Source organism: Molossus molossus, unplaced genomic scaffold, assembly GCF_014108415.1.
Source record: "Molossus molossus isolate mMolMol1 unplaced genomic scaffold, mMolMol1.p scaffold_m16_p_14, whole genome shotgun sequence".
In the NCBI taxonomy this organism is placed as follows: Eukaryota; Metazoa; Chordata; class Mammalia; order Chiroptera; family Molossidae; genus Molossus; species Molossus molossus.
Genome location: NW_023425349.1, coordinates 6,528,364 through 6,553,997, shown reverse-complemented (window position 1 = coordinate 6,553,997; position 25,634 = coordinate 6,528,364). Strand labels below are relative to the sequence as shown.

Here is a 25,634-nt window from a genome sequence, read left to right as displayed (position 1 = left end):
CTGCTGACCTCATAACCTGGTCACCTCTGCAGAGGCCTCGTGTCCACGTGGACCTCCTCATATCTTTTAGAGGCCCGCAATTCAACACACAGCATACTTCCCAAATACAGTGCTTAACCTGTCACTGTGTAGCCACCTTGAAAACATTCCTCTGCTGCATTCACTTGGGGTCCCTCACAGCTGCGTTGAGAAAGGGCAGCTGGTCCCATGGCCTGTCATCCTCCAGAAAGCTAGACCAGCTTCCGTAGGCACCCTTCACACAGGCAGAGGCGGGATCGGAAAGGGGCCTTCAGGCCTCGTCTCAGACGTGACACGGTGTTGTCCTCACTGCCTTCTCTTGGTCAAAACAGTCACAAAGCAGCCCTGGGTACCAGATGGATAGTAGACTGCCCTCTTGGTAGGAGGGGCTACACATTTTCGTAGAATGTTCCTGAATGCAAGCTGCCAGCTGTGGACGCAGAGTTTACATTCCCAAGAGTCAGAGTAGCCCGAGCCACGCAGTGGAGATTCGTGCGCTGCTCGGGGTGCTGGCCGTGGGCCGAGGGGTTCCCTCCCGTGTAGTTGAGGCCCTAGAAGCTTTGTCTCCGGCGCTTCGGTTGTATTGAGAGAAGACTCGGAAGGTCCCACAGGAGACATGTTTGCTTAAACCGCAGGATGAATATCATTCTGCTGACACGCTCTGCCTCATTCTTGGTCTCCTGGAGAGCAGGAGATGAACCCCTTCAGAAAGGCCTTCCCTGGCGTCGCTCCCAAGGCCAGCCCGCGCCGGTTACTCTGGCTGCAGCCTGGTCTCACTGCCTTCATGGTGACTCACTCACTTCTGCACCTGTCTGCTGTCGTCGTCCCCAGCTAGACCGATGCTGTGGGGGCATGCACCTCCCAGGCTCGTTACCCTGTCCCGTGGCCTGCGCACTGTCACATGCCGGCACTTTGCTCCCTCCCTGCAGGGCTTACTGAAGAAGCATGAAGCTTTCGAGACAGACTTCACCGTCCACAAGGATCGTGTGAACGACGTCTGCACCAATGGACAAGACCTCGTTAAGAAGGTGAGTCTGGCCTGCCCGCGAGGCCCCGATTCCCGCTGTGACTCGACAATGCTGACACCTCCGTTGTCCCACAACGCGCACCCCCTGGGACAGTCACCGACGCTTTGCACGAGACCAATAGCAGTCCATTCCCGAGTTTCATAAAGAGGAAGATTACGTGAGTAGTTGGCCATTTTCCCCCTTTTGAAGCCATCAGTGAGGTGACTCTGACACTAATTGTTTCTGCCCTGACGAGGCAGCGAAGCATCCCTGGCCCTGTGACTGGCACCCCCTCCCCCGGGGCGCTCTCTTCGTTCCCCACGTAATAAAGCCCTTTCCAGAGAGCAGGAGAGCGAGCAGGCAAATCAAATACCCTCCGAGCCTCACAGAGACCACGGGGAGACCTTCCGCCCAACCTTCCAGACGTCTCCCCTCCACACGTGCAGCTGCCCCAGACGAAGCAGACAGCTGGCGGGACCGCGCCACTGCGAAGTGTCTGTGACCTGGCTGATGTGCAGGGCTCTTTAGAACAAATCTTAAAATCACAGGGTTTATTTCACTCAAATAGCCCTTTAGGGAGAAAGCAAAGGTAAAGGGAGAAGAGATTTTGGTGCTGAAGTTCCAGAGGAAATGTGCCCCCATCTGTCACTAGTGAATCAGCGCCAGTCACTTTGGTACAATGACAAACGTTTAGCAGCGCAAAACAAGCAACTTTTCACAATTTCCTGTCGCAAACACAACCAGGAAGTAAGATGTCTCGTCACAGAATCTGCACCAATAATCAGGCCTTGAGATGAGACTAGCTGTTGAGTCCACAGGAGGGAGCAATGGAGTGAAAATCATTTCGCTGGAGAGGTTTTTTTTCCTGGCCCCCATGACAGACTGACATAAAAGTAATTCCAGACGGACGACTGCAGGCGTGGGTGAGGCCTGTGTGCGGCCCCCAGCGGCACCGGGGGCTGTCCTCAGACCGGGCCGCTTTGCATTCCCGGCTGTCCGCCTTCCCCGCACCCTCCTGAGACTTGGTGGGCTTGGGGAGTATGTTTAATCCAGACTGAATCAAAGTGTTCGAGGCTCCGTAAATTTCCGTCTCCACAATGTCAAAACACTTTTCAGAATCATTGTTTTTATTGAATTTGTATAATAGCCGTTCTTTAGATGTGTAATGTTTTTCTAAGTGGTAACTATTTAGACTTTTTTCTAGTGTTTTGCTATCAGAAATAGTGCTGCTGGATACATCATGACTTAACATTTCAGTGTGTCCCTCGCTATTCCTTTAGAATGGATTCCTTCAAGGGGAGCTGCAGTATTCATCTTTTTTTTTTTTCTTTATTGATCTGAGAGACACAGAGAGGAAGAGAGAGAGAAACATCAGTGAGAGAATATCGATTGGCCGCCTCCTGCATGCCCCCCACGGGGGATCGGGCCCACAACCTGGGCATGTGCCCTGACTGGGAATCGAACCGGCGACCTCTTGGTGCAGGGGTCGACGCTCAACCACTGAGCTACTACACCGGCCGGGCGGTATTCATCTTTTTAAGGCTTTTGCTCTGTTGCTCTCAGAAGCCTTCCCCGCTCCTCTTCGCAGTGGAGGGCGCATGTGACCCATCTTCCGTGTGACGGCGCCCTTCCTGGACAGGGCGGGCACAGGGCAGGGCTGCAGCAGGAGGTGAGGCTGACCAGAGCTTGCTTCTCTTCGTGGCCTAGAACAACCACCATGAGGAGAACATCTCTTCCAAGATGAAGGGCTTGAATGGGAAAGTATCCGACTTGGAGAAAGCTGCCGCCCAGCGGAAGGCAAAACTGGATGAGAACTCAGCCTTCCTTCAGTTCAACTGGAAGGCGGACGTGGTGGAGTCCTGGATTGGTAAGCAGTCTCGTCGAGGTCCCGGGTCTCTGACCCACCCAGGCCAGCAAGGTTGTCCAGACCCCCAGCTCATCAGCTCCTTTTGTGACGGGTTTTCTACAGAGAAGAAACTAATCAAATGTGGCCATTCCAGAGAACCCACCACCAGGGCAGACCACTGGCAGTGGCCAGAAGAGCCATAGTCCTGACCCAGAGAGCCGGGACCTCAGCAGTGTCCGGCACTGGGCCAACACACGGGTTTACAACAACAAAAAAGGCCCTTGCCCAGGGAAAGAAGCAGTGAGCGCCATGATAGGAGCAACATGAGCACAGCAGCCAGCAGCAGGCTGCCTCGGCACTGCCCCCTAGCTACGTGGGTCCAGGGTGCAGCCAGCTTCCCCGGGAAGTCAGCAGGCTGATTTCGGGACCATGAGACCTTGGTAGTTGTCACAAAAGGAGCGATTGAACCACATCTCTTCATGGCACAGATGGAGCGCGGGGGTCTGGAGTGCAGGGAGCAGGCAGCTAATGTGGGTTCAGAGACTACTGTTGGTAATATTGAAATTTAAATATAAAAAAAATAAGTGTGGCCCTGGCCAGTTTGGCCCAGCGGTTAGAGCGTTGGCCTGAGGACCAGAGAGACCCGGGTTCAGTACCTGCTAGGGGCACGTACCTCGGTTGCAGTTTGTCCCCACCTCAGTTGGTGACCAATTGATGTGACTCTCTCACATCAATGTTTCTCTCTCTTTCTCTCTTCCCCCCTCCCTCCCACTCTTATCTGAAGATAAATGAAAAAAAAAAAATTAAGTGTGGCTTGGGTGTTTTTTTACTTTCAAATGAATCTCACTGTACCAAAGAGAGCTGTATTTCTCATGCTTGGTTTTCTAGGTGAAAAGGAGAACAGCTTGAAGACAGATGATTATGGCCGAGACCTGTCTTCTGTGCAGACTCTCCTTACGAAACAGGTCGGTTGTGGCCTCTTGGTTGACTGATTGAAAGTTGTTAAATAGTGTTTCCTGGTAGGTGAATGACGGTCAGCGTCTCTCGGTGAGACGTTTGACTCGCGTTGGGCCCTAGGGGCCGGCAGCGAACAGGTGCCGTCCAGTCCTCGGAGCGTCCGCGCCGGGCGTGTGCGCAGTGGCCTGACCCGCGCTGGCAGGGACGCACCGAGCGCGCTGTGGGCTTACCTGGCAGGCCTGTCTGCCTGGGGGCGGGGGGCGGGCGGCGGGCGGCGGGCTGAGGCTGGGCCCACGCTGCTGTCGTAATCCTCAGTCTGAAGGAGGTGGGAGAGTGCTTGGGTGTGACCCAGTGGCAGGACAAGGTGGGGACTCCAGGCTAGCAGTCTGGTAAGGCCCCAGAAAGCAAGTGCGAGTCTCGTGGGTCACTGCAGACTGACTCATGGCTCCTGTTCCAGGAAACCTTCGACGCTGGCCTGCAGGCCTTCCAGCAGGAGGGCATCGCCAACATCACTGCCCTCAAAGATCAGCTGTTGGCTGCAAAACACATTCAGTCAAAGGCCATCGAGGCCCGGCACGCCTCCCTCATGAAGAGATGGAGCCAGCTTCTGGCCAACTCTGCCACCCGGAAGAAGAAGCTGCTGGAGGCTCAGAGCCACTTCCGCAAGGTAAGGGTGGGCCCGGCAAAGCTCAGCTGGCCCAGCGTCCAGGGAGGGCGCACCCGTCCTCCATTCGCCGTGCTCTGCATCAGCTTGTCAGAGGTTCTGGGCGGGGGCGTGGAGTCAACCTAAACCAAGGCGATGGGACCCTCACCTTCATGCGATTGCCATTCAGAAACCCCAAGAGAGAGGGGTGTACCGAGGGGAGCGGGGGAGGCAGACGGAGGACGTGCCATCTCAACCCTGATGCCCGGGGACTACCCCTGCTTTGCCTGCCCCCACACCCACCACTGCCCAACCTAGTGTGTCCAGGCCTGGTGACTGTTCTAACTCCATCTTCTCTGCGTTCAGGTGGAAGACCTCTTCCTGACCTTTGCCAAAAAGGCTTCTGCCTTCAACAGCTGGTTTGAAAACGCAGAGGAGGACTTGACAGACCCTGTGCGCTGCAACTCCCTGGAAGAAATCAAAGCCTTGCGTGAGGCCCATGATGCCTTCCGCTCCTCGCTCAGCTCGGCCCAGGCCGACTTCAACCAGCTGGCCGAGCTGGACCGCCAGATCAAGAGCTTCCGCGTGGCCTCCAACCCCTACACCTGGTTCACCATGGAGGCCTTGGAGGAGACCTGGAGGAACCTGCAGAAGATTATCAAGGTGCCTTCCCACTGCTCTCCCACCTGCTCAGGCTGTCGGCCTGGGCCCCTGGTCAGAGAGACCCCTCCCAGTAGGAGAGCTGTGACCTGGGGGAAGCGTGGTTTTGTTCATCAGAAGTTACCGTGTATCAGTCTAGCGGCCCACCCCTTACCTGTCATCGGTCGCTTCCACGGCACATCTGGCCAGAGTTCCAGCAGGGGTTTGGAGCCCCTAGAGAATTACTGAGTGCTCTCACGAAGTGTCCCCCAGACTTCTGTTGTCTTTCGGTTGAGGTTGACATCAGTCCTCCCTGACCTCCAGAGCAGTAGTTTCTTGTGTTTAGCGTCAGAACACGACTTCTGCTCCTTTCAAATGTTAAAGCGAGCTGGTCCATTCCCGAGGGCAGGGCCATCTCCAGTGTGAGCCTGTCCGTGCAGCAGGGGCCAGGGTGACGTGGCCTCTGCCTCTGTTGGGTCCTTAGGAGAGGGAGCTGGAGTTGCAGAAGGAGCAGCGCCGGCAGGAAGAGAACGACAAGCTGCGGCAGGAGTTTGCGCAGCACGCCAACGCCTTCCACCAGTGGATCCAGGAGACCAGGTGCCGCCCCCGCTCAGCCCGAGCGCTCTGCTCTCCAGGCGGGATCCCCGGGCCTCCGCCCGGCCCCAGGGTGCGGGCAGCTTTGCATGGCAGCAGAAGGCGTGTGGCTTGAGGAGAGGGTCAGGGGCACAGGAGCCGGAGGGGTGGGCCGCGTTAGAACAGTGCTCGTGAAGGGGCCTCCCGCAGTCGGGGCGTGTGGTGCGTGGCCCTGCTCAGCCCTGAGCAGCGACTCGGTCACATGGTGTGGGGTTGAGTGCGGGTGGGCACTGATGTTGTTGGTTTTGTTTTTCTTTTCTCGTGCTACCCTCTGTCCCCACCTCCCGGTTGCTGCTGTCCGGACACCACCTTGTCTCACGGCTGCTTGGATCCCATCTCCACAGAACGTATCTCCTCGATGGGTTAATATTGTCTTCTTATTTCTCCGGGCTCGTGGTGTCGTGTCTTGTGTGCTTGTCCCTGTCCCCCTGTCCCCCTGTGGCCTGGCTTTCAGGGGATCCCAGGATGGGCCTCCCTGCCCGTCCCTGTCACCTTACAAGGAGTGTGTGCCTTGCCCCACAGCCTCCTGTCCCCAGCATCCTACGGTCTGGGGAAGGGAGCCGCTCCCACCTTCCTGTTCCCTTTCCACGGGCTCTGGGGTGAGGAATGTGATGAAGCCCGAAGGCCAGAGCCTCCGGGAACCCCATGCTGGTTCGCCACAGGACGGCCCTGGCGCCCCTCTGCCTCTCCCTGCGTGCTCCCCGGGCCTCCAGTCCTTAGCAAGGCTGTGGGCATAAAGCAGGACGACAGTGTTCAGGGGCTCAGGCTGGTTCAGTAAGTCCCCAGCGGTGCACTCCCCCCTCCCCCAGCAACCCGTTTTCCAGGGTTGGGGGACAGCTGTCATTTACCCTAACAGAAGGCAGAAATGCCCAGTGTTTTTTTGTTGTTTGTTTTTTCTTTATTGATTTTTAGAGAGGAAGGGATAGGGAGAGAGAGAAACATCTACAAGAGAGAACATCGATTGGCCACCTCCTGCATGCCCCCCACTGGGGATCGGGCCCACAACCTGGGCATGTGCCCTGACCGGGATTCGAACCAACCAGTGACCTCTTGGTGCATGAGTCAACACCCAGCCACTGAGCCACACCAGCCGGGCCAGTGTTTCTGAGTGACAGAGACGGGGTTTGGGAGGAGTCCCAAGAGGAGCAGGGCTGCCCCGTCCCTGTCGGAGGCACGCCCTCAGGCCTAGGCTTCTGGCTGGGTCGGTCACCTTTGCGTTCTCTCCCAGGCCAGTCGAGGCCAGGGTTGGTGGGGCCACAGTGTTTTAGACTAGCAGTCCCAAGGCTCTGCAGCAGGTAAGTCGAGAAATGGGAGAGCTATGCCCACACGGATCTGTCCCCGCGTGCTGAAGGCAGAATGGGTCAGGATTTAGGGACCAGTTTCTAGCTTGAGCTTGTAAGCCATCTGATGTCTGCTCTCCTCCCAGGCCCCCGTGGCTGTGTCTGCTGGTCTTGGTCTTGCCTCCGTCAGGTGCTCCGCTCCCCTTACCGTGTGGCTCCTCCCAGTTCTGTCCAGTCTTGCCCGGCCCCAGTGTGCACTGCCCAGAGGCTGCCTGTCCTCCCAGGCCAGCCCTCAGCTCTCCCTCCACCAGGTCCCTGCCTGGGCGCCAGGTGGCCCTGCCCGTGCACTGCCAGCTTGGGCCTGTGGTGTGTGTCTGTCTCGGTATGCTCTTGCCTCCCCCTTCCTTTGGTGTATTCACTTGGTTTCTTTTCTTTGAATAGCATAGCATATCGTCGGGTCATTCGTGTCTATCAATATGAAGTTGGGGATGATCTGTCTGGAAGGTTTTTCTCCTCTTATTTCTCTTCTTACCTCACTGTGGTTTTACCAATGCACTATTGACTTCCCGAGGCGGCTCTGCTTTCTGACTAACCCACTGCCCTTGGCCGCTTGGGACAGAGGGCTCTGTCCTCCTCCCCCTGCACCGGCACCCAGCCTCCCACCCCCAGGTCTTGCGGGTGCGCTTTGCCCCAGGGGACACGGAGTGACTGAGACTGATCTGCTGGGGTAGGAGGAAGCCTGGTGCCTGCCTTGCTAGACACTTTGACCTTGGGGAGATTTCAGAGCTAACCCTGGCTCACTGGGTGTTAAAAGGGTAGGTTGGGGCAATTGTGGGTACAGGGAAGGCTGGGCTAAAATCCCACCAAGGACATGCACACAGTGTGACTTGTCCCTGCACGTGACCCCAACCTGATTGTCGTCTTCGTTCACTGGTAGTTTCTGTGACCTTGCACTGTGTTATTGGGAAAATGCTCCCCAGTCCCCTGCTCTTCAGAACCGGGCCCTGGAAGGAGCCTCTGGCGCTGTCTCTAGGTCCTGGAACCTGATCTGAGGCTTAGAAACAGCCACCTCCCTCCTTTGGGCAGAATTAGAACCATGTTAAAACCTATGTCTACTCATGACTCCTCAGCACCCCATTTCCGTGTCTGAGGGGTCATCTAACTGTGTCGCCCCCTAGAACGTGGCTCCCCTCAGGAATCTGCAGGGTTTCTGGAGGCGGCTCTCAGCGTGTCAGCCTCCTGCCGGGTCTCCCGTCCGTCAGTGGCAGCACTGTAGGGGCAGCTCTCCCTGGCAGCACAGGGCTGCGCTGCCAGGCCTGCTCCCTATAGTCAGTTTCTGAGGCAGCCCTCAAGGACCTAGCTTGGGTCTGTCACCATGTCACAGCCTGGCTGGGCCTGGGAAGCCATGTGAGAAGGGCCCCAGCCTGGAACAGGGTGGGTGGGGCTGAGCCCTGGCCCAGCAGCTGGCCTCGGGCAGGTGGCGGCTGCATCGAGCTGCAGCGTCTCCTCCTGGAAACAGGGAAAGTGTTACCTGCCTGCTCCCAGGGCCGCTTAGGAAAAGATAGCCAATAGCACATAGGCTGTTTCCTTAATGAGAGGAACCGCAAACTGCAGGCACGGTGTTATCTAAAGATAGCTCGTTTCAAGCTTGCTCAGGTCCCTCTTGCCTCACTGTGCTTCCGTGTTTAGGTCCTGCATGGTGGAAGAATCCGGGACTCTTGAATCCCAGCTTGAAGCTACCAAGGTAAGTGTCCTGATGGCTTCTGGCCCAGCTAAGACCCTTCACCCATCCACCCCAGCAGGCCCAGGGTGGTTCCGTCAGGTACTAGGTGGGCTGGTTGGGTGCCCGCCCCTTTTTTCCTTGGTTAAAGCAGGGTCCCCATCATTTTAAAGGAAGTCTTTGTCTTTGACAATTGCTACCTAGAGCCCTGCTTGGAAAAAGGCTCCTCTGGTCCTTGGCACGTAGGTTTCTAGGCAGGTCTGCCCACTGCTGTGTGTTGCTCACAAGGAAGACTTTCCCTCTGCTGAGACTGTTGGATTCTGCACTTCATCCCACTCCACCGTTCCCATTGCAGATGGCCCTGCTGGTGTCAGGCCGGGTGGGCCAGGGCCGTTAACCGGGCTCTTGGGCCTGGTGACCAGGGTGAGAGCTCCTACCCATATATCATTGCTTCCCACACCCCTGCAGCGCAAGCACCAGGAGATTCGAGCTATGAGAAGTCAGCTGAAGAAGATTGAGGACCTGGGGGCAGCCATGGAGGAAGCCCTGATCCTGGACAACAAGTACACGGAACACAGCACAGTGGGCCTGGCCCAGCAGTGGGACCAGCTCGACCAGCTGGGCATGCGCATGCAGCATAACCTGGAGCAGCAGATCCAGGCCAGGTACCTGCACCAAGGGCTGTGGGAAGAACAGTCTCAACCGCCCGACCACAGGTCCCTCGGCATCCAGCAGTCAGGTTACTGACGTGTGGGTGAAGGACTCAGTGCCTAATTCTGTTCTTCCAGGAACACGACAGGGGTGACCGAGGAGGCTCTCAAAGAGTTCAGCATGATGTTTAAGTGAGTACACCTGCACCCTCCCTGGCGGTGGGCAGGGCAGGGACGGTCTCAGCGGGGCTGTGTGCTGAGCTATCCTTCGCTTTGTACTGCAGACACTTCGACAAGGACAAATCTGGCCGCCTGAACCACCAGGAGTTCAAATCCTGCCTGCGCTCCCTGGGCTACGATCTGCCCATGGTGGAGGAAGGGGAGCCCGACCCCGAGTTCGAGGCGATTCTGGACACTGTGGATCCAAACAGGTGAGCCTGAGAAGGTAGTGGAAGCGGCTCTGCCCCGGGCACCTACTGCCCTCTCCTGCTCACTGCACTCGCCCCTCCCCAGGGATGGCCATGTCTCCCTGCAAGAGTACATGGCTTTCATGATCAGCCGTGAGACAGAGAACGTCAAGTCCAGCGAAGAGATCGAGAGCGCCTTCCGGGCCCTGAGCTCCGAGGGAAAGCCTTACGTGACCAAGGAGGAGCTGTACCAGGTCTGGGACTCTGCTCCCACCCCCATCCTGGGGCGGGGGGCTGAGGATTCCTTTCAAAAAGAAAGCCGTCCTGGCTGGTGTGGCTCAGTGAATTGAGTCATCCCATGGACTGAGAGGTCCCTGCTCCATTCCCAGGGGCACATGCCTGGGTTGCCTGCTTGATGCCCAGTAGGGGGCGTGCAGGAGGCAGCCAGTTGATGTCTTTCTCTCCCTTCCTCTCTCTCTCTAAAGAAATCCATAAAACAGCCCTGGCCGGTTTGGCTCAGCGGTTAGAGCGTTGGCCTGCGGTCCTGAGAGACCCGGGTTTGGTTCCCACTAGGGGCACGTACCTCAGTTGCAGTTTATCCCCAGCCCTGGTCGGTCGTGCAGGTGGCAGCCACTCGATGTGTCCCTTTCACATCGATGTTTCTCTCTCTCTCTCTCTCTCTGTTCCTCTCTCTCCCTCCCACTCTACCTGAACAAAAAATGGGAAAATGTCCTCGGGTGAGGATAAAAAAAAAAAAAGAAATCAATAAAACATATTAAGGGGAAAAAAGTCAAGCCAAAGGCTGCCCCTGCATTAGGGGCAGAGCTGAGTCTACAGTGCCAGACCCCACCTTGGAGCCTTTCCCCTGTGGGGTGTAGGTGTTTTGTCCCTTACAAATGAATCCTAGTCCAGGCCAAACTCCAGTATCAGTTTATAGAACTGGCTTTTGACTCTAGGCACAGAGATCTCCCTGCAGCTTGGGCATTATTTTTGAGGTTGTCCGACCCCCCGCCTCAGGGTGGCTAACGGCGCCGTCTTCCTCTCCAGAACCTGACTCGGGAGCAAGCTGACTACTGCGTCTCCCACATGAAGCCCTATGTGGATGGCAAGGGCCGCGAACTCCCCACGGCTTTTGACTACGTCGAGTTCACCCGCTCGCTCTTCGTGAACTGACCCTCTGCTCCTAGGTTAGCCTGGCCCGTGCTGCTTGCCCTGCTGCTGCCTTGCTGCATGTCCACTCATCTCTGTGCTCTCAAGAAAAATATTCCAGACAGTTCTTTTCCAATGTAACCTTAAATCTGCTTAGCTTGGGATAAAACTTAGTAGAAAACGGTGCTTCAATAAACTGCTTCTGGTCCAGTCGCAATTGCCATGTTGCAGAGGGGACCCAGATTCCTGTATTGAAGCCAGCTGCCCCATTCCGACTTCAGAAAAATCTAAGCAGCTGGCTAGCTTCCTTCTTGTTCTCCCTACCCACCACCCCCACCGTTTTATTTCCATGTAAAAGACAAATAAATGACTTCTCTCCCCAAAAAACTTGTCTTCCTTCATTCAGCTTCCGTCAGAAATACACAGTTCAGCACAGATGTAGCTTCACCCCATCTGCCTCTGTATATTTAGGGACACCCCTGGCCACAGCTTTGTCGTCCTCAAATGGCCACCTCTGCTGCCAGCTGCTCCAAGTCCTCTGCTTCCCGGGGCCCTTGTTCAGTGAACTCAGTGCTCAGCAGCCACACCTTCACTGTGCCCTTGGCATCGCCAGCAGCCAACAGCTGAGTCTGATGGCGATTAAATTCAAGACAGTAGACAGGGCTTTCATCCTGGGTTTGCTTGATTGAAACTGTGGGTTTCTGGGAGCTTTTCTGGAGATCAAACAGCTGCACCTCACCTTCATGGAGAGAGATTTGTGGAGTAAGAGAAGCCCTGAGCCTCTTCGAAGTTCGCTGTGCACCTACAAACTCCAGAGGCCACAGCTCAAAATAAGAATATTGCCCAGTTCAGCTCTCCTTCCCGCATAAGGGAGGGCAACACCCCACATGCAGTCTACCCCAACCCAGAACTCCAAGACAGGCCCACGTCACTTAAATGGATCCAAGCCTAGTGTCCCAATTCCTACCTTCACCAGAAGCTGCTGCAAACACCAAGGGACGCACTGGGGACCAGCGCACAGCAAACAGGTACTTGTGGGACAGCTGCAGGGAGGTCAGGGGCTGGGCCTGCAGCATGGAGTACAGGTGGACATGCCCATCAGTCCCTGCGCTCAGGAAGAGATTCCTGGATGGGATGCAGGGCAGAAAGGCAAGTGAGTGCTGGGTGTCTAGGTAAGGCCAGGGCCTTCCTACCAGACTTCTGGGCTCTCCGGGTCCTGAAAAGCCTCCCTGGACCTCCAAACCCGGGTGCTCAGTAGAGAGGGCTGACTACCACAGTTCTGGGTACCAAAGCTTAAATGGGGAGGACCTGGTTCTTTTTTTTTTTTTTCTTAATATTTTTTCTTTACTGATTTTTAGAGAGACAGACATCAATGAGAGAGAACATCAACTGGCCGCCTCCTGCATGCCCCCTACTGGGGATTGGGCCCACAACCTGGGCATGTGCCCTGACCGGGAATCGAACCTGCAACCTCTTGGTGCATGGGTCAATGCTCAACCAGTGAGCCACACCGGCCGGGCCAGACTGCAGATCCCTTAAGCAGTTATATGGTAGGGCCTGGCGGGACTCCGTCCCCCTTCCTGTGCCAAAGGCCCTGTGGCGGATGGAGGATGACCCCAGGGCAGGCCTTCCCTACCTGTGGAAGGGGGAACAGCTCACAGAGTAGATGGGGCCACCATGGGGAGAAAAGATGAACTGTGCCGGGGCCCGCAGGGGCACCGAGCTAGGCATCCGCTTGAGAGCAGCCTCTTCCGCCGCCAGGGAACACTTGAGCGGGAAGCCGCCTTCCGTGCCCAGAATGAAGAGGCTGGGGTCAAAGCTGGAGAAGGCCACCGCCGTGGTTCCCACCTCAGTCTCCCCCCGCTGAGGCTACGGAGAAACGGACAGCAGGGTGGGGCTGAGGGAAGCTGGTTAGTGTCCCAAGGAGCCCAGCCATGTAAGTGGACACTGGCCTGAGAAGGTTATGCAGCAAGTCCTGGCTCAGCTGGGGCAGCGCCCACCCTCCTCCACCTGCCCCCAAGCTTCACCAGCCCGGGAGGTCCCACAGGCAGGAGCTGCCTCCGGGCGGCCCCACGCACCTTCTTCAGCTTGGTGTTGCGAGGCAGCTGCTGCACGACCAGCGCGAAGCCCTCCGTGAGCTGCAGCTGGCCCGGCCCGGCCCCCTGCCAGAGCAGCACCTTCCCGTCGGTGGCCACACTCAGCACCCGGAAGTGGTGGCTGTGGCGGGGCTCAGGCAGCCACACCACCTGGGACAACAGGGTGTAAGAAAGGGATGCCTACCCCCTGGCCTCCCCCCACCTCCCAGCAAGACCAAATGTCATCCTCCCCTTTTCCAATAAAGAAAAAAATGGAGAATTCTGAGGCCAGGACCTGGGAGTCACCTCACCCACCGTGGGCAGGCCTGGAGGGTTCCGAGCCCCACCCCTAGTCCCAGCAAAGCCAGGACAGCTCGAGGAGGCTGGGGGTGGCTTCTGCTGGGGGCAGGGGTGTGACTCATGCCCTGGGAGCTCCAAGAATGCTGAAGGCAGCTGTCTAACTGCCAACTCCCTGGTGACCTTCCTCCATGGCTGTGCCAAGTGGGCACCCTCTCTCCTGCTATATCTCAAGAAGCAGGCCCACGACAGCAAGGCCCAGGCCGGAGAGAAGAGGAAGGTGCCTCTGTGACCCATCCAAAACACACTGCTCTGACCTGGTACACGGGGTCTGTGTGTGTGTCATCCGTCAGGCCTGTACGCCAGAGCAATGGGTCCTCAGGACGGCTCATGTCCCACACCAGCACCTCGCCACTGTAGAGCCCACCTGCGGGACCAAGCAGGCCTGGGCAGGAGCTGACCCGTGCCCAGCAGCCCAGCCTCCTGGCCAAGCACCTGCCCTCCCACCCACTGAGCCAGGACGTGGAACCACTTCCCCAAACACCATCCCAAGGAGGAGAAGTCCCGATCCCCCAGGCAGGCCTCACTCTGTCCTGCTGTGCCTCACCCAGGAAGCTCCTGCTGCTGCCAGGCTGATCCCCCCTGCCCAGCACTGCGAGTCCCTCCAGCATGACCCTTTCCCAGACTGGCTCCTATCACCAAAGACAGCTCCCCAAGGGGCCTGCTCTTCCCTGACCAGGCTGCACCTCTGCATGGCCCACACCCTCTCCAGACTCGGCTAAAGACCTGCCTACTCTGCCTCCGAGTTCCACGCCCAGCATAGGCCCACTCAGCATCCTCACCTGAGCACAGGGTCACCTGTGGTCTCTGCCTCCAGGCAGCTCTGCCCTGGCCATGCCCAGGGACTGAGAGCCCAATAGAGAAGGCCCCTTTAGCCACCCTCTGCAGGGTGGCAAGCAGACGTGAGGCAGGCCGAGCAGCTCACCTGCGATCTGGGATGGCTGCGTGGGGTGGAAGGCCAGGCACATGACAGCGCTGGGCACCTCCACCACCGCTGCCGGCTGCCGGGGATTCAGGCCTCGCCGGTCCAGGTTCCAGGCACACACAAAGGACTTCAGCGTGCTCCAGTCCCCATCATCCAGCCTGCACACACACATGCCTGAGCTGTTCTGCCCCAAGGCCAGGGGCTTCATCCCAACCCACCCATCCCCGCCTCTTCCCTGGCTACCCACAAATTGGCCTGTGTCCCCATCACACTGTACTTAGTATCAAAGTGGCACGGGCTCCTCCATGGCACCGCAAGGGATTGTCTTTCTCTGAAAAATGGTCCCCGGTAACCAAAGATGGGTCCTCAGAATGGTGGGGTAGGGGAACCCTCACACATCAGGAAACAGCTCATGGAGAAGGCGAGGCAGGCCCAGGGCTCACTGCCCAGTACTGGCCAGTGGGCGCCATGAGTCCTGGCTCTAAATCCTTCCCTCCCCTGCCACCCCGCTGCCCGGGCAGCCTTGAGAAGATGACCAGATTCTGGGCGAACCCTTCCCAGGCCAACCCTGTGCAGACAAGGAGACAGAGATTCAGACACGGGCCTCCCAATGCCCCAGACCCGCCCCTGCTGCCACTCACCGGCCATAGGCACAGGCCACCACAGAGCCTGTGCTGTTCCAGGAGACACTGGTCACATGCAGTCCCTGCCCTTGGGCTGGGGGGTAGCCCAGGGTGTGTAGACAGGCCACCTGCAAGAGACAAACCATCCCCAACCCTGAGGCCAAAAGCCACCCAGCAGGTGGCCTTGACACCACCTAACAAAACCACACACAGGCTTCCGCCTCCCGGAGCCTTGAGAGCTAGCCGAGTCCTTTACGTGGACGTGGAGGAAAATGTGGACCCTTTTCCTGGAACTATAAGGAAATGGTTCCAGAAACCCGAAGGAAGGGAGGGCCTTGCGAACCAAGACAGATGCCAGGCCCCAGAACAGAGCTGGGCCCTGTTCTCACATTTGCTCTACACACTATTTCAAAAACTCAGGCTTCTGGAGCTGGATGGGGGACATGGTTGCACAATGTGAACGTGCTCAACGCCACAGGACTGTACACCTAAAAACGGTTAAAATGCTAACACACTTTTTGAACATACAGGTTTTTTAAGTTCTGGCACCTTGTCCCTCAGCCCACAGCAGGCGAGTAACGCAGAAGGCCGGCCATGCTGGCCCCAGTGAGGGAGGGCACAGCAGACTTCCCAGGTGTCTTCACAGAGGTTTCCTAGTTCTTGATCTCATAACCCCACATAAAGAGCCTATCCAGGGGTGCCCTGGCCTGTGTGCTTCAGTTGGCTGAGCATCGTCCCATGCACTGAGAGGTCTCCAGTTCGATTCCCGGTCAGGGCACATGCCCGAGTTTCAGGCTTGATTCCCCAATAGCGGGAGTGCAGGAGGCAGTCAATAGATGTTTCTCTCTTCCTTCCTCTCTACAATCAATAAAAACAATATATAGAGGACTCATACAACTCAACAAAAGGAAAACAATCCAATTTAAAAATGGGCAGAGGACCTGAATAGATACTTCTCCAAACAGGACATACAAATGGCCAGGAGACACAGGGAAAAATGTTCGACATCTCTAATCATCAGAGAGATGCAAATTAGAATGACTATGAGATATCACCTCACACCTGCCAGAATGAAGGCCATCAACAAATCCACCAACAACAAATGCTGGCGAGGGTGTAGAGAAAAGGAGACTCTAGCACACTGCTGGTGGGAATGCAGATTGGTGCAGCCACTATGGAAAACAATACAGTGTTTCCTCAAAAGATTAAAAATGGAACTCCCATTTGACCCAGTGATCCCACTTCTAGGAATACACCCTAAGAAGCCTGAAACACCAATCAGAAAGAATATATGCACCCCTATGTTCATATCAGCACTATTTACAATAGCTAAGATCTGGAATCAGCCCAAGTGCCCATCAGTAGATGAGTGGATAAAAAAGCTGTAATACATTTACACAGTGGAATCCTACGCAGCTATAAGAAAAAACATTTCTTACTCTTTGAGACAACATAGAGGAATCTGGAGAGTATTATGCTAAACGAAATAAGCCAGTCAGAGAAAGACAAGTACCACATGATCTCACTTATTTGTGGAACATAATGAACAAAATAAGCTGCCAACCAAAAGAGATCCAGAGTCATGGAAGTAGGGAGCAGACTGACAAGCCTCAGAGGGATGGGGGCTGGCAGGGGTGGGAACAGATAAACCAAAGAACTTATATGCATATATGCACAACCAATCAACACTGAACACTAGGCTGGGGAATGTAGGAGAGGGGTGGGAACAGGAAGGAGAGGGGGTCAATGGGGGGAAAAAAGGTCATCTAGAATACTTTCAACAATAAAAATAATAATAATAAATAAAACAGCCTAGCCGGTGTGCCTCAGTGGTTCAGCATCGACCCAGGCACCAAGAGGTCACCGGTTCGATTCCAGGTCAGGGCACATGCCCAGATTGTGGGCCTGATCCCCAGTGGGGGGCATGCAGGAGGCAGCCAATCGATGTTCTCTCTCATCGATGTTTCTATTTCTCTTCCTCTCTCTCTCTAAAAATCAATAAAGAAAACAATAAAATCAATAAAAACATGCCCTGGCCTGTGTGGCTCAGCAGTTAGAGCATTGGCCCCATGCACTGAAGGGTTGGGGGTTCTATTCCTGGTCAGGGGTACATACCTGGGTTACAGGTTCGATCCCCAGACCCAGTCGGGGCATGTGCCAGAGGCAAACAATCAATGTGTCTGTCTTACATCGATGTTTCTGTTTCTCTCTCTCTCCCCTGCCACTCTTCCACTCTCTCTAAAAATCAATGGGAAAAAATCCTTGGGTGAGGATTAACAAAGAATAAATAAAAATAAAATAAAGAAAAGCATGTTTTAGAAAAGAACAAAAAACTATCCCGTGGGAAGAATCCAAGATCTGAACCAGCCAGACGGAGGGAACACTTGCACACCGCCAGAATGCAGAATGGGGCAGTTGCTGCAGATCAGGGCTGGCAGTTCCTCAGAATGTCGCACACGGAGTCAGAGCAGTTCCAGTCTGGGGTACCTACCCGGAGAACTGAAAACAGATGTTTACACAAAAGCCTGCACACCGATGTTCACGGCATTATTCATAATGGCCAAAACGTCCATCAGCTGCCGGACAAAGGTGCTCTATCCCTACAGTGGAGTGTTATGCAGCCAAATGAGGAATGAAGCATCAACAGATGCTACACCACGATGAACCTAGACAACATTCTGCTCGCCCTGGCTGGTTTGGCTCCGCGGTTCGAGTGTCAGCCCGCGGTCCAGAGAGTCCCGGGTTCGGTTCCCGCTAAGGGCACATACCTCGTTTGCAGTTTGTCCCCGTCCCAGTTGGGGTCATGTGGGTGCTGCTCAGTTGGCAGAAGCCAATCATAGCAGTTGCTTCTTTTTCTTTTTTATTTATCTTTATTTATTAAATAAAGATGGCCTTCCTTTTATTTTCCCCAATGACCCCCTCCTCCCCACTCCCGCCTGCCCCATCATCACTATGCAAGACCACTTCTTATATGATTCCATTTATATAAAATGTTCCAAACAGACAAATTGACAGACACAAAAAATAGATTTGTACTCGTCAGTGGTTGGGCAGAAATAAAGATGACTGCTTAGGGGGGACGGGGTTTCTTTTGGGGGTGATGAAATGGTTTTAAAATTGTGGCAATGGTTGCACAATTCTGGGAATATATTAAAACCCACTAAACGGTACATTTTTTTTTCCTTTGTTTATTTTAGAGAGGGAGAGATAGAGACATCGATTAGAGAACATCAGCTGGCCGCCTCCTGCATGCCCCCCACTGGGGATCGGGCCCACAATCTGGGCATGTGCCCTGAGCGGGAATTGAACCGGTGACCTCTTCGTGCCTGGGTTGACGCCCAACACTGAGCCACACCGGCTGGGCTAAACTGTACATTTTAAAAGGATGAATTATATGGAAATTAATTATATCTCAATAAATCTGTCATGGGGGTGGGAGTGGAGTGGAGGTCAATGGGGGAAAAAAGTGGGACAGCTGTAATACTTCCAACAATAAAAGATATGTTTTAAATGTTATTTTTTATTATTATTATTTTATTTTATTTATTTTTTTTATCCTCACCTGAGGACATTTTTCCATTTTTTTGTTCAGGTAGAGTGGGAGGGAGAGAGAGGAACAGAGAGAGAGAAACATCGACGTGAAGGGACACATCGAGTGGCTGCCACCCGCATGACCAACCAGGGCCGGGGACAAACTGCAACCGAGGTACGTGCCCTTAGCGGGAACCGAACCTGGGTCTCTCAGGACCGCAGGCCAACGCTCTAACCACTGAGCAAAATCGGCCAGGGCTATTATTATTTTTTTAATCCTTACCCAAGGACATGACTTTATTGATTTTATAAAGACATGAAGGTAAAGGGAGAGAGAGATAAAAAAAAAAATCAATGTGCAAGTGAAACACCAATCCAGTATGTGCCCTGACAAGGAATCAAACCCAAGACCTTTTGGTGCACAGGATGACACTCCAACCATGTAAGCCACACTGGCCAGGGCTTAATAAATCTGTTATTATTACTATTTTTTTGCATTTATTTTCAGATAGAGTGGGAGGGAGAGAGAGAGAAACATGGATGTGAAAGAGACACATCAACTGGTCGCCACCCACATGACCCCAACCAGGGCCAGGACAAACCACAACCAAGGTACGTGCCCTTACCGGGAACCAAACCCAGGACCCTCCAGTCGGTGGGACGATGCTCTAACCGCTGAGCCAAAGTGGCCAGGGCATAAACCTGTTATTTTAAAACAAAGCTACACGCCCTGGCCGGTTTGGCTCAGCAGTTAGAGCATCGGCCTGCGGTCCGGAAAGACCCGGGTTTGGTTCCCGCTAAGGGCACATATCTCAGTTGCAGTTTGTCCTGGTCCCGGTTGGGGTCGTGTGGGTGGCAACCACTTTATGTGTCCCTTTCATGTCGATGTTTCTCTTTCTCTCTTCCTCCCACTCTGTCTGAACAAAATATCAAAAAATGTCCTTGGGTGAGGATAAAAAATAAAATAAAATAAATAAATAAATAAATAAAACAAAACAAAACAAAGCTACACAACCCAGCCGGTGTGGCTCAGAGGCTTGAGCATCATCCCATGGACTGAGAGCTCCTGGTTCCATTCCCAGTCAGGGCGCATGCCCAGGTTGTGGGTTCCATCCCCAACAGGGGGCGTGCAGGAGGCGGCCGATAGATGTTTCTCACATCAGTGTTTCTCTCTCTCATTTCCTGTCTCTCTAAAAAAATCAATAAAGCCCTGGCTGGTTTGGTTCAGCGGTTAGAGGGTCAGCCTGCCGTCCAGAGAATCCTGGGTTCGGTTCCCGCTAAGGGCACGTACCTCGGTTGCAGTTTGTCCCCGGCCCTGGTTGGTCATGCGGGTGGCGACCACTGGATGTGTCCCTTTCACGTTGATGTTTCTCTCTCTCTCTCTCTCTCTCTGTTCCTCTCCCTCCCTCCCACTCTATCTGAACAAAAAATGGAAAAATGTCCTTGGGTAAGGATAAAAAAATAATAAAATAAAATTTAAAAATCAATAAAAATATATTTAAAAAGTAAATAAATACATAAAACAAAGTCCACAATGGTGTAGGAAGTAGAAGGGGCGTAAGAAAATATTTGGGGTAAAATTCAATTTCTTGATCTAGGTTCTGGTTCCACAAATGTTTTCACTTTGTGAAAAGTCATGGACCTGAACACTTGTAATTTATGCATTTTTTATGTTATATTCAATAAAAGTTTACATTAAAAATCACCCTGGATGGTTTGGATCTCAAATCGCCACGAACCAAACAGCTGCGGGTTGGATTCCGACCAAGGGCACATACCTTGGTTGCAATTCAGTCCTGGCCCTGGTCAGGGTTGTGAGAGAGGCAACCAGTCAATATGTCTCTTTCACATCGATATTTCTCTCTCTCCCTCCCTCCCTCCCTCTCTTCCACTCTGTCTGAAAATAAATAGAAAAATATCCTGGAGAATTAAAAAGAAATAAAAGAATGAAGCAATTGGTGAGCGTTAAAAAAAAAAAAAGATGGGGTGGAGACTGGGAGGAGGGTGTCAAATGGAGGGAAAAAGAGGAACATCTGTAACAAAAATAAATTAATAAAAATAATTTTTAAAAAAAGAATCAACTGCCCTGGCCGGTTTGGCTCAGCGGTTGGAGCATCGGCCTGTGGTCCAGAGAGACCCGGGTTCGGTTCCCGCTAAGGGCACGTACCTCGGATGCAGTTTGTCCCCGGCCCTGGTTGGTCGTGGGGGTGGCAGCCACTCGATGTGTCCCTTCACATCGATGTTTCTCTCTCTCTCTCTACCTCTCTCTCCCTCCCGCTCTATCTGAACAAAAAATGGAAAAATGTCCTCGGGTGAGGATTAAAATAAATAAATAAATAAATAAATAAATAAATAAATATTTTTTAAAAAAAAGAATCAACTAACCCGGCCGGTATGGCTCAGTGGTTGAGTGTTGACCCATGCACCAAGAGTTCACCGGTTCAATTCCTGGTCAGGGCACATGCCCAGGTTGTGGGCCCAATCCCCAGTGGGGGGGCGTGCAGGAGGCGGTCAATCGATGTTCTCTCTCATCCATGTTTCTATTCCTCTTCCTCTTCCTCTCTCCCCCTCCCACTCTATCTGAACAACAACAACAAAAAAGTATGAACCAGAACACAAATGGCTCTGCACACCGGCAACAAGCTGGGGAGAGTGAGGTCTAGCCCACTGTAGAGCAAAACCAAGAGCCCCTCATTCATGCGGAGGTCCCCTGATCTCAAAGCCCAGGCTGTCTGTCTAACTGGACATTTGAGTTTACAGGGGACAGCTCTGAGCTGTGCCTGAAGAACTTCTAGAAAGTCTTGGAGACGCTGAAGGCACTAGAGCACAGTACTGAAACCAGACAGACCAGGGCTCAAATTCCAGCGTGGCCAGATAGAGCTGTGCGACCTTGGACAAGTCACAGCCCCTCTGAGCCTTTTCTATAAAATGGAGATAATAACAGCACTCAGTTGTCCTGAGGAGTAAATGAGATGGCACAGAGAAAGCCCTCACCACATCTTGCCTGGGGAGATACAGCCAAGTGGTGGAGAGAATAAGATGTAGTCAGACTGCCCAGGTTTAAACTCTTACTTGGAGTTCACTAGCTGCTTACTAGTTCAGTGCTATTCTGGACCAGTTACTGCAACTCTGAATTTCCATTTCCCCAACTATAAAATGGAGGTAACAATGGCACCTACTTCCAGAACAGCAGAGAAGGTCCATTGAATTATTCTTACGAACAGCTCTCAGCACCTGGCAGAGTAAGGGCTCGGTGAAAGCTGTTACCATGATTGGTGTTATTACTTGGGCAGTACAAAAGATGGACTTAACATGGGGTAGAGCTTGACCTGAGGCCGAGGAGGGGGGCAGCCCAGGCCCGCCCATTCCCTACCGTCTGCTGCTGCTCGGTCCAGTTCACCTCGAAGCCATCAAATGCGTGGCTCTGCCAATTCTTGTTCAGCTCTCGGATAACCATGGCCTCCACTCTCCGAAGAAAGGCTGCGAGCCGGGGGCTGCCTGGCCGGGACACAGGCAGCACGCCCACGGGCACAGGGGCCTCAGTCTGTACCTCCGCATCTGCATGCCTCCGGGTCTGGACAGACGCTTCGGCAGTGGCAATGCCGGTCGTCTGGCAACTTTTCTGGAGAGGATCAAAACCCCATTGTCACCAGCCAGCTGACTCCCCGCATCTGCTGAACAACTCACCTTCCACAGGCTGTTCATCCTCAGGCTGATGGACCTCAATTAATTCTGTCTGCTCAAAGTCTGTCCCTTTCCTTGTGTAACTACCTCATCTTTCTTAGGAGGAACCCAATCGGTGTGGTGTGGCTAGAGATGCCCCCTCAACCCTCCTATGCTTCACTGAGCGGGGAAGGAAAACATGAACTCACTAGCCAATCAGAGCACCGGGTCCCTCCCCCAACCACAGTGACTGGTTCAGAGGGGCCACATGACCCAGTAAGAGCCTGCCCTAGGACTTCAGGTGACACTATTTGGTAAGGACTCAGGAGTGCCCTTTTGGAAGATATGGACAGCTATAAGAATCATGTAACAACTTTAAACAAATTACGTATCAGGAAACCAATTTTATCACAGGTTAATTGACATAAACAAGTGAAGTTTCTACATCTCATCAACACTGAGGACCTTGTGGAATCCTAGAGCCAACAGTGGCCAACTTAGCCAGCACACTGCTAAGTGCAGCAGAGGTGTGGAAGAGAAAGGAAAGCTGGCGAGGCTGGGAAGGCTGCGGGGGGCAGATAGCAAAGGTGGCTTCTCAGGGAGCTGGCATTTGAGCTGAGGTGTGAAGGACAAGGACTTGGCCAAGTGGAGAGCTGAAGGAAAGAAGGTTCCAGACAGGGCTGGAGGAAAACCAGAGAAAAACCTGTCAGCAAAAAAGGCCTGATGCTCGGAGACTAGACAGAAGGCGGTGAGCCTGGGCATGGAGAGTGAGGGAGGGTGGCATGTGGGCAAGATCCAGGTGGCAAGGATTCTAGGAGCCAGGACAGAGTTAGGGTTTCCTCTAGGTGTAAGCCACAGGGCGGCCATGAGCAGGGCCATGACATGACCCCAGGCTGGGCCTCTCTGGCGGCTCAGGGGGAAGTGGCGGGGGGACAGGAGGACAGTTGCTCCTGCTGTGAGGACCAGTGGAATGTGAGGGTGAATTCTGGGAGAAGAGAGCCCAGAAGCAGTTCTTTAGAATGAGATGCCTTTCAGACATCTATAGAGAGACCGTAAGACATGAGGCTCTGGAACACAGCCAACCAGAGATATAACTTGAAGCCACAGGACTGGAGGATATTGTTCTGTTTATCTTCAGATAGAGTTGGGAGGGGGAGAGAGAAAGGGAGAGAGAGAAATATCAATGTGAGAGAGACACATCGACACACTGAATGGTTGCCTTCCACACGACCCTGACTAGGGCCAGGGACCAAACTGCAACAGAGGTGCATGCCCTTGACAGGAATCGAACCCAAGACTCTTTGGTCTGTGGGCCGATGCTCTAATCACTGAGCCAAACTGGCCAGGGCGCAATCTCATTCTTAAAAAGAAAAAAAGTTAGACTCAATCAGTTCCCAACCTAGAGTCTTCTTAAATCTGAACCTTCAGCAAGCAAGAGGTATTTCAAGTATTTGTTTAAAGACCAGTGAATTAGCCCTGTGTGGCTCAGTGGTTGAGCCTCCACCCATGCACCAAGAGGTCGCCAGTTCAATTCCGGTCAGGGCCCAAGCCCAGGTTGTGAGCCTAATCCCCAAGAAGGGGCATGCAAGAAGCGGCCAATTGATGTTCTCTCTCATCGGTGTTTCTCTCTCTCTCCCTCTCCTTTCCTCTCTCTCTAAAACCAATAAAAAGAAAAAAAGTTTAAAAAATAATAAAGGCCAGTGAATTACACATTTACCTGTGATAAGGATACGTAACTAAAATACCCACTGCCTTTGCTTTTTAACTAGAATGTTTCCTACCCAGCATGAAGTGGGAGTGCTTGGAAGCCAGATCAAATCCTGGCTCAAGACCTGCACACTGTTGGCCTAAGGCAAGAAGTGTTGGTGAGGACCTGACCTCTGCAAATTGGACGGACCCCTGTGTGGCAAACTAAGTCTCAATTTTCTCTTCTGGGAAATGTGTATCACCCCGTCTGATCTCACCTGGGGCCATTCTCCCCTCTTCATTCCTCTCCAGCACCACGTGCCTCCTCAAACACACCAGATTTGCTCTGACCCCACAGCCTTTGCACCTGCCCTTGCTCTGCCTGGACCCATCCACCTCAGGTATCCACTTGGCTAACTCTCACTCCAGGTCTCTGTTTATTTATTTATTTTTTTTCTTTATTGATTTTAGAGAGAGAGGAAAGGAGAGGGAGATAGAAACATCGATGAGAGAGAACATCGATTGGCCGCCTCCTGTATGCCCCTCACTGGCGACTAGGCCCACAACCTGGGCATGTGCCCTGACCAGGAATCTAACAAGAGACCTCTTGGTGCATAAGTCAACGCTCAACCGCTGAGCCACACTGGCCCGGCCAGGTCTCTGTTTAACTGTCACCCTCAATCATGCCCATTCTGCAACTCACCTCCCTCTGCCCAACCCATCCTTCTAATCCCTCACCCTTCTTTTTCTTGTCCTGGGCACTATTCAGCTTCTAACTCACTGCATAATCTACTTGTCACACACCTTGTTTATTTTCTATCCTCTGCAAACACCCACCCCGTAAGCTCCTGGAGTAAGCCCACTGGTGAAACCCGAGCGCTGGATCACTGGGCACAGGGCAGGTGTGGGACGTCTGCCCTCAGACCCCTCAAGAGAAGACCTGGCACCCGGGAGCCCTGCCCCTCCTCTCACCAAAGCGCTTCTTTTTGTGTGCTTTTGACTAAACCACAAGAACCAGCTCATCTAGATCTTAGGATGCAATCTGGTCATTCTGCAAAACGAGAGACAGTTTGAAATGCCTGAAAACTACAGTTCACACACAATCCCTCCAAACACAGAGTCTGTAGGGGTTTATTTAAAAAAATAATAAAAAGAAAAACTTGAAGTTGTTGCACAAAGACGAAGGAAACTGGGATGGGAGTATCCCAGCAGTTAGTTACTATGTATTAAAATGTAAACATAAGCGCGGCCGGTGTGGCTCACTGGTTGAGCGTCGCTCCATGCACCGAGCCCTGCGCCGGGAGGTCACTGGTTCCATCCCGGTCAGGGCACCTGCCCAGGTTGTGGGCCCGATCCCCAGTGGGCGGCATGCAGGAGGCGGCCAGTAGATGTTCTCTCTCATCCATGTTTCTCTCTCTCTCCCTTCCTCTCGTCTAAAATTAATAAAGAAAAAAATATTTTAAAATATAAATATGGACAGGGTGGACGCCAGAACCTGGCCGGGCCCGTCACCCTGCCGCCCGCGTCGCCCCGAGCCTGACCCGCGCCCTCACCGTCTCCCCGCGGTTGCCCTGGACGCCCCTCCACTGCGAAGGCACGGACGCCACGCCCAGGGTCTCGTCCTGCAGCGGCCCGGGCCGCCAGGGCCCCTCGGCGCTCGCGGCCCCGCCTGTCGCCAGCGCCACAGCACACCCGCTTCCCGCCAGACCGAGCTGCCTGCGCTGCGCGCGGGTTGCCATAGAGACGGCTCCGCCCTCTCGCCCCGGCGCACTCCAACGTGACCTTCGCCCCCGCGCCTCCACAGCGGAAGACGGGGAAGTGAGGC

At 53.9% G+C, this 25,634-nt stretch overlaps 2 protein-coding genes across 8 annotated transcripts in view; one reads left to right on the top strand and one right to left on the bottom strand.

Moving 5' to 3' along the window:
- The window catches only part of SPTAN1 (spectrin alpha, non-erythrocytic 1), a 64,429-nt gene extending 53,093 nt beyond the window's left edge, over nucleotides 1-11,336 (top strand). For 2 of the 7 annotated variants that reach the window (XM_036260938.1, XM_036260935.1), the window contains 13 exons: nucleotides 948-1,046; nucleotides 2,733-2,892; nucleotides 3,760-3,836; nucleotides 4,286-4,495; nucleotides 4,838-5,134; nucleotides 5,595-5,707; nucleotides 6,088-6,105; nucleotides 8,713-8,767; nucleotides 9,212-9,408; nucleotides 9,532-9,585; nucleotides 9,678-9,824; nucleotides 9,907-10,054; nucleotides 10,848-11,336. In XM_036260938.1, coding sequence (XP_036116831.1) covers nucleotides 948-1,046; nucleotides 2,733-2,892; nucleotides 3,760-3,836; nucleotides 4,286-4,495; nucleotides 4,838-5,134; nucleotides 5,595-5,707; nucleotides 6,088-6,105; nucleotides 8,713-8,767; nucleotides 9,212-9,408; nucleotides 9,532-9,585; nucleotides 9,678-9,824; nucleotides 9,907-10,054; nucleotides 10,848-10,973 — 1,701 coding nt within the window. In that variant the 3' untranslated portion in view covers nucleotides 10,974-11,336. Of the gene's footprint in view, nucleotides 1-947; nucleotides 1,047-2,732; nucleotides 2,893-3,759; nucleotides 3,837-4,285; nucleotides 4,496-4,837; nucleotides 5,135-5,594; nucleotides 5,708-6,087; nucleotides 6,106-7,464; nucleotides 7,528-8,712; nucleotides 8,768-9,211; nucleotides 9,409-9,531; nucleotides 9,586-9,677; nucleotides 9,825-9,906; nucleotides 10,055-10,847 lie in introns of all 7 variants that reach the window. The other 5 variants (XM_036260937.1, XM_036260936.1, XM_036260932.1 and 2 more) reach the window with 4 other exon arrangements.
- Nucleotides 11,337-25,563, bottom strand: DYNC2I2 (dynein 2 intermediate chain 2). Its single transcript, XM_036260939.1, has 9 exons — nucleotides 25,363-25,563; nucleotides 21,834-22,082; nucleotides 14,948-15,057; nucleotides 14,307-14,464; nucleotides 13,639-13,748; nucleotides 13,028-13,195; nucleotides 12,586-12,818; nucleotides 11,917-12,074; nucleotides 11,337-11,688 (listed from the first exon to the last, which is right to left on the bottom strand). The coding sequence occupies exons 1-9, from the start codon at nucleotides 25,546-25,548 to the stop codon at nucleotides 11,450-11,452; spliced, it is 1,611 nt and encodes a 536-aa protein (XP_036116832.1). The 5' UTR covers nucleotides 25,549-25,563; the 3' UTR covers nucleotides 11,337-11,449.
- Nucleotides 25,564-25,634: the final 71 nt, after the last annotated feature.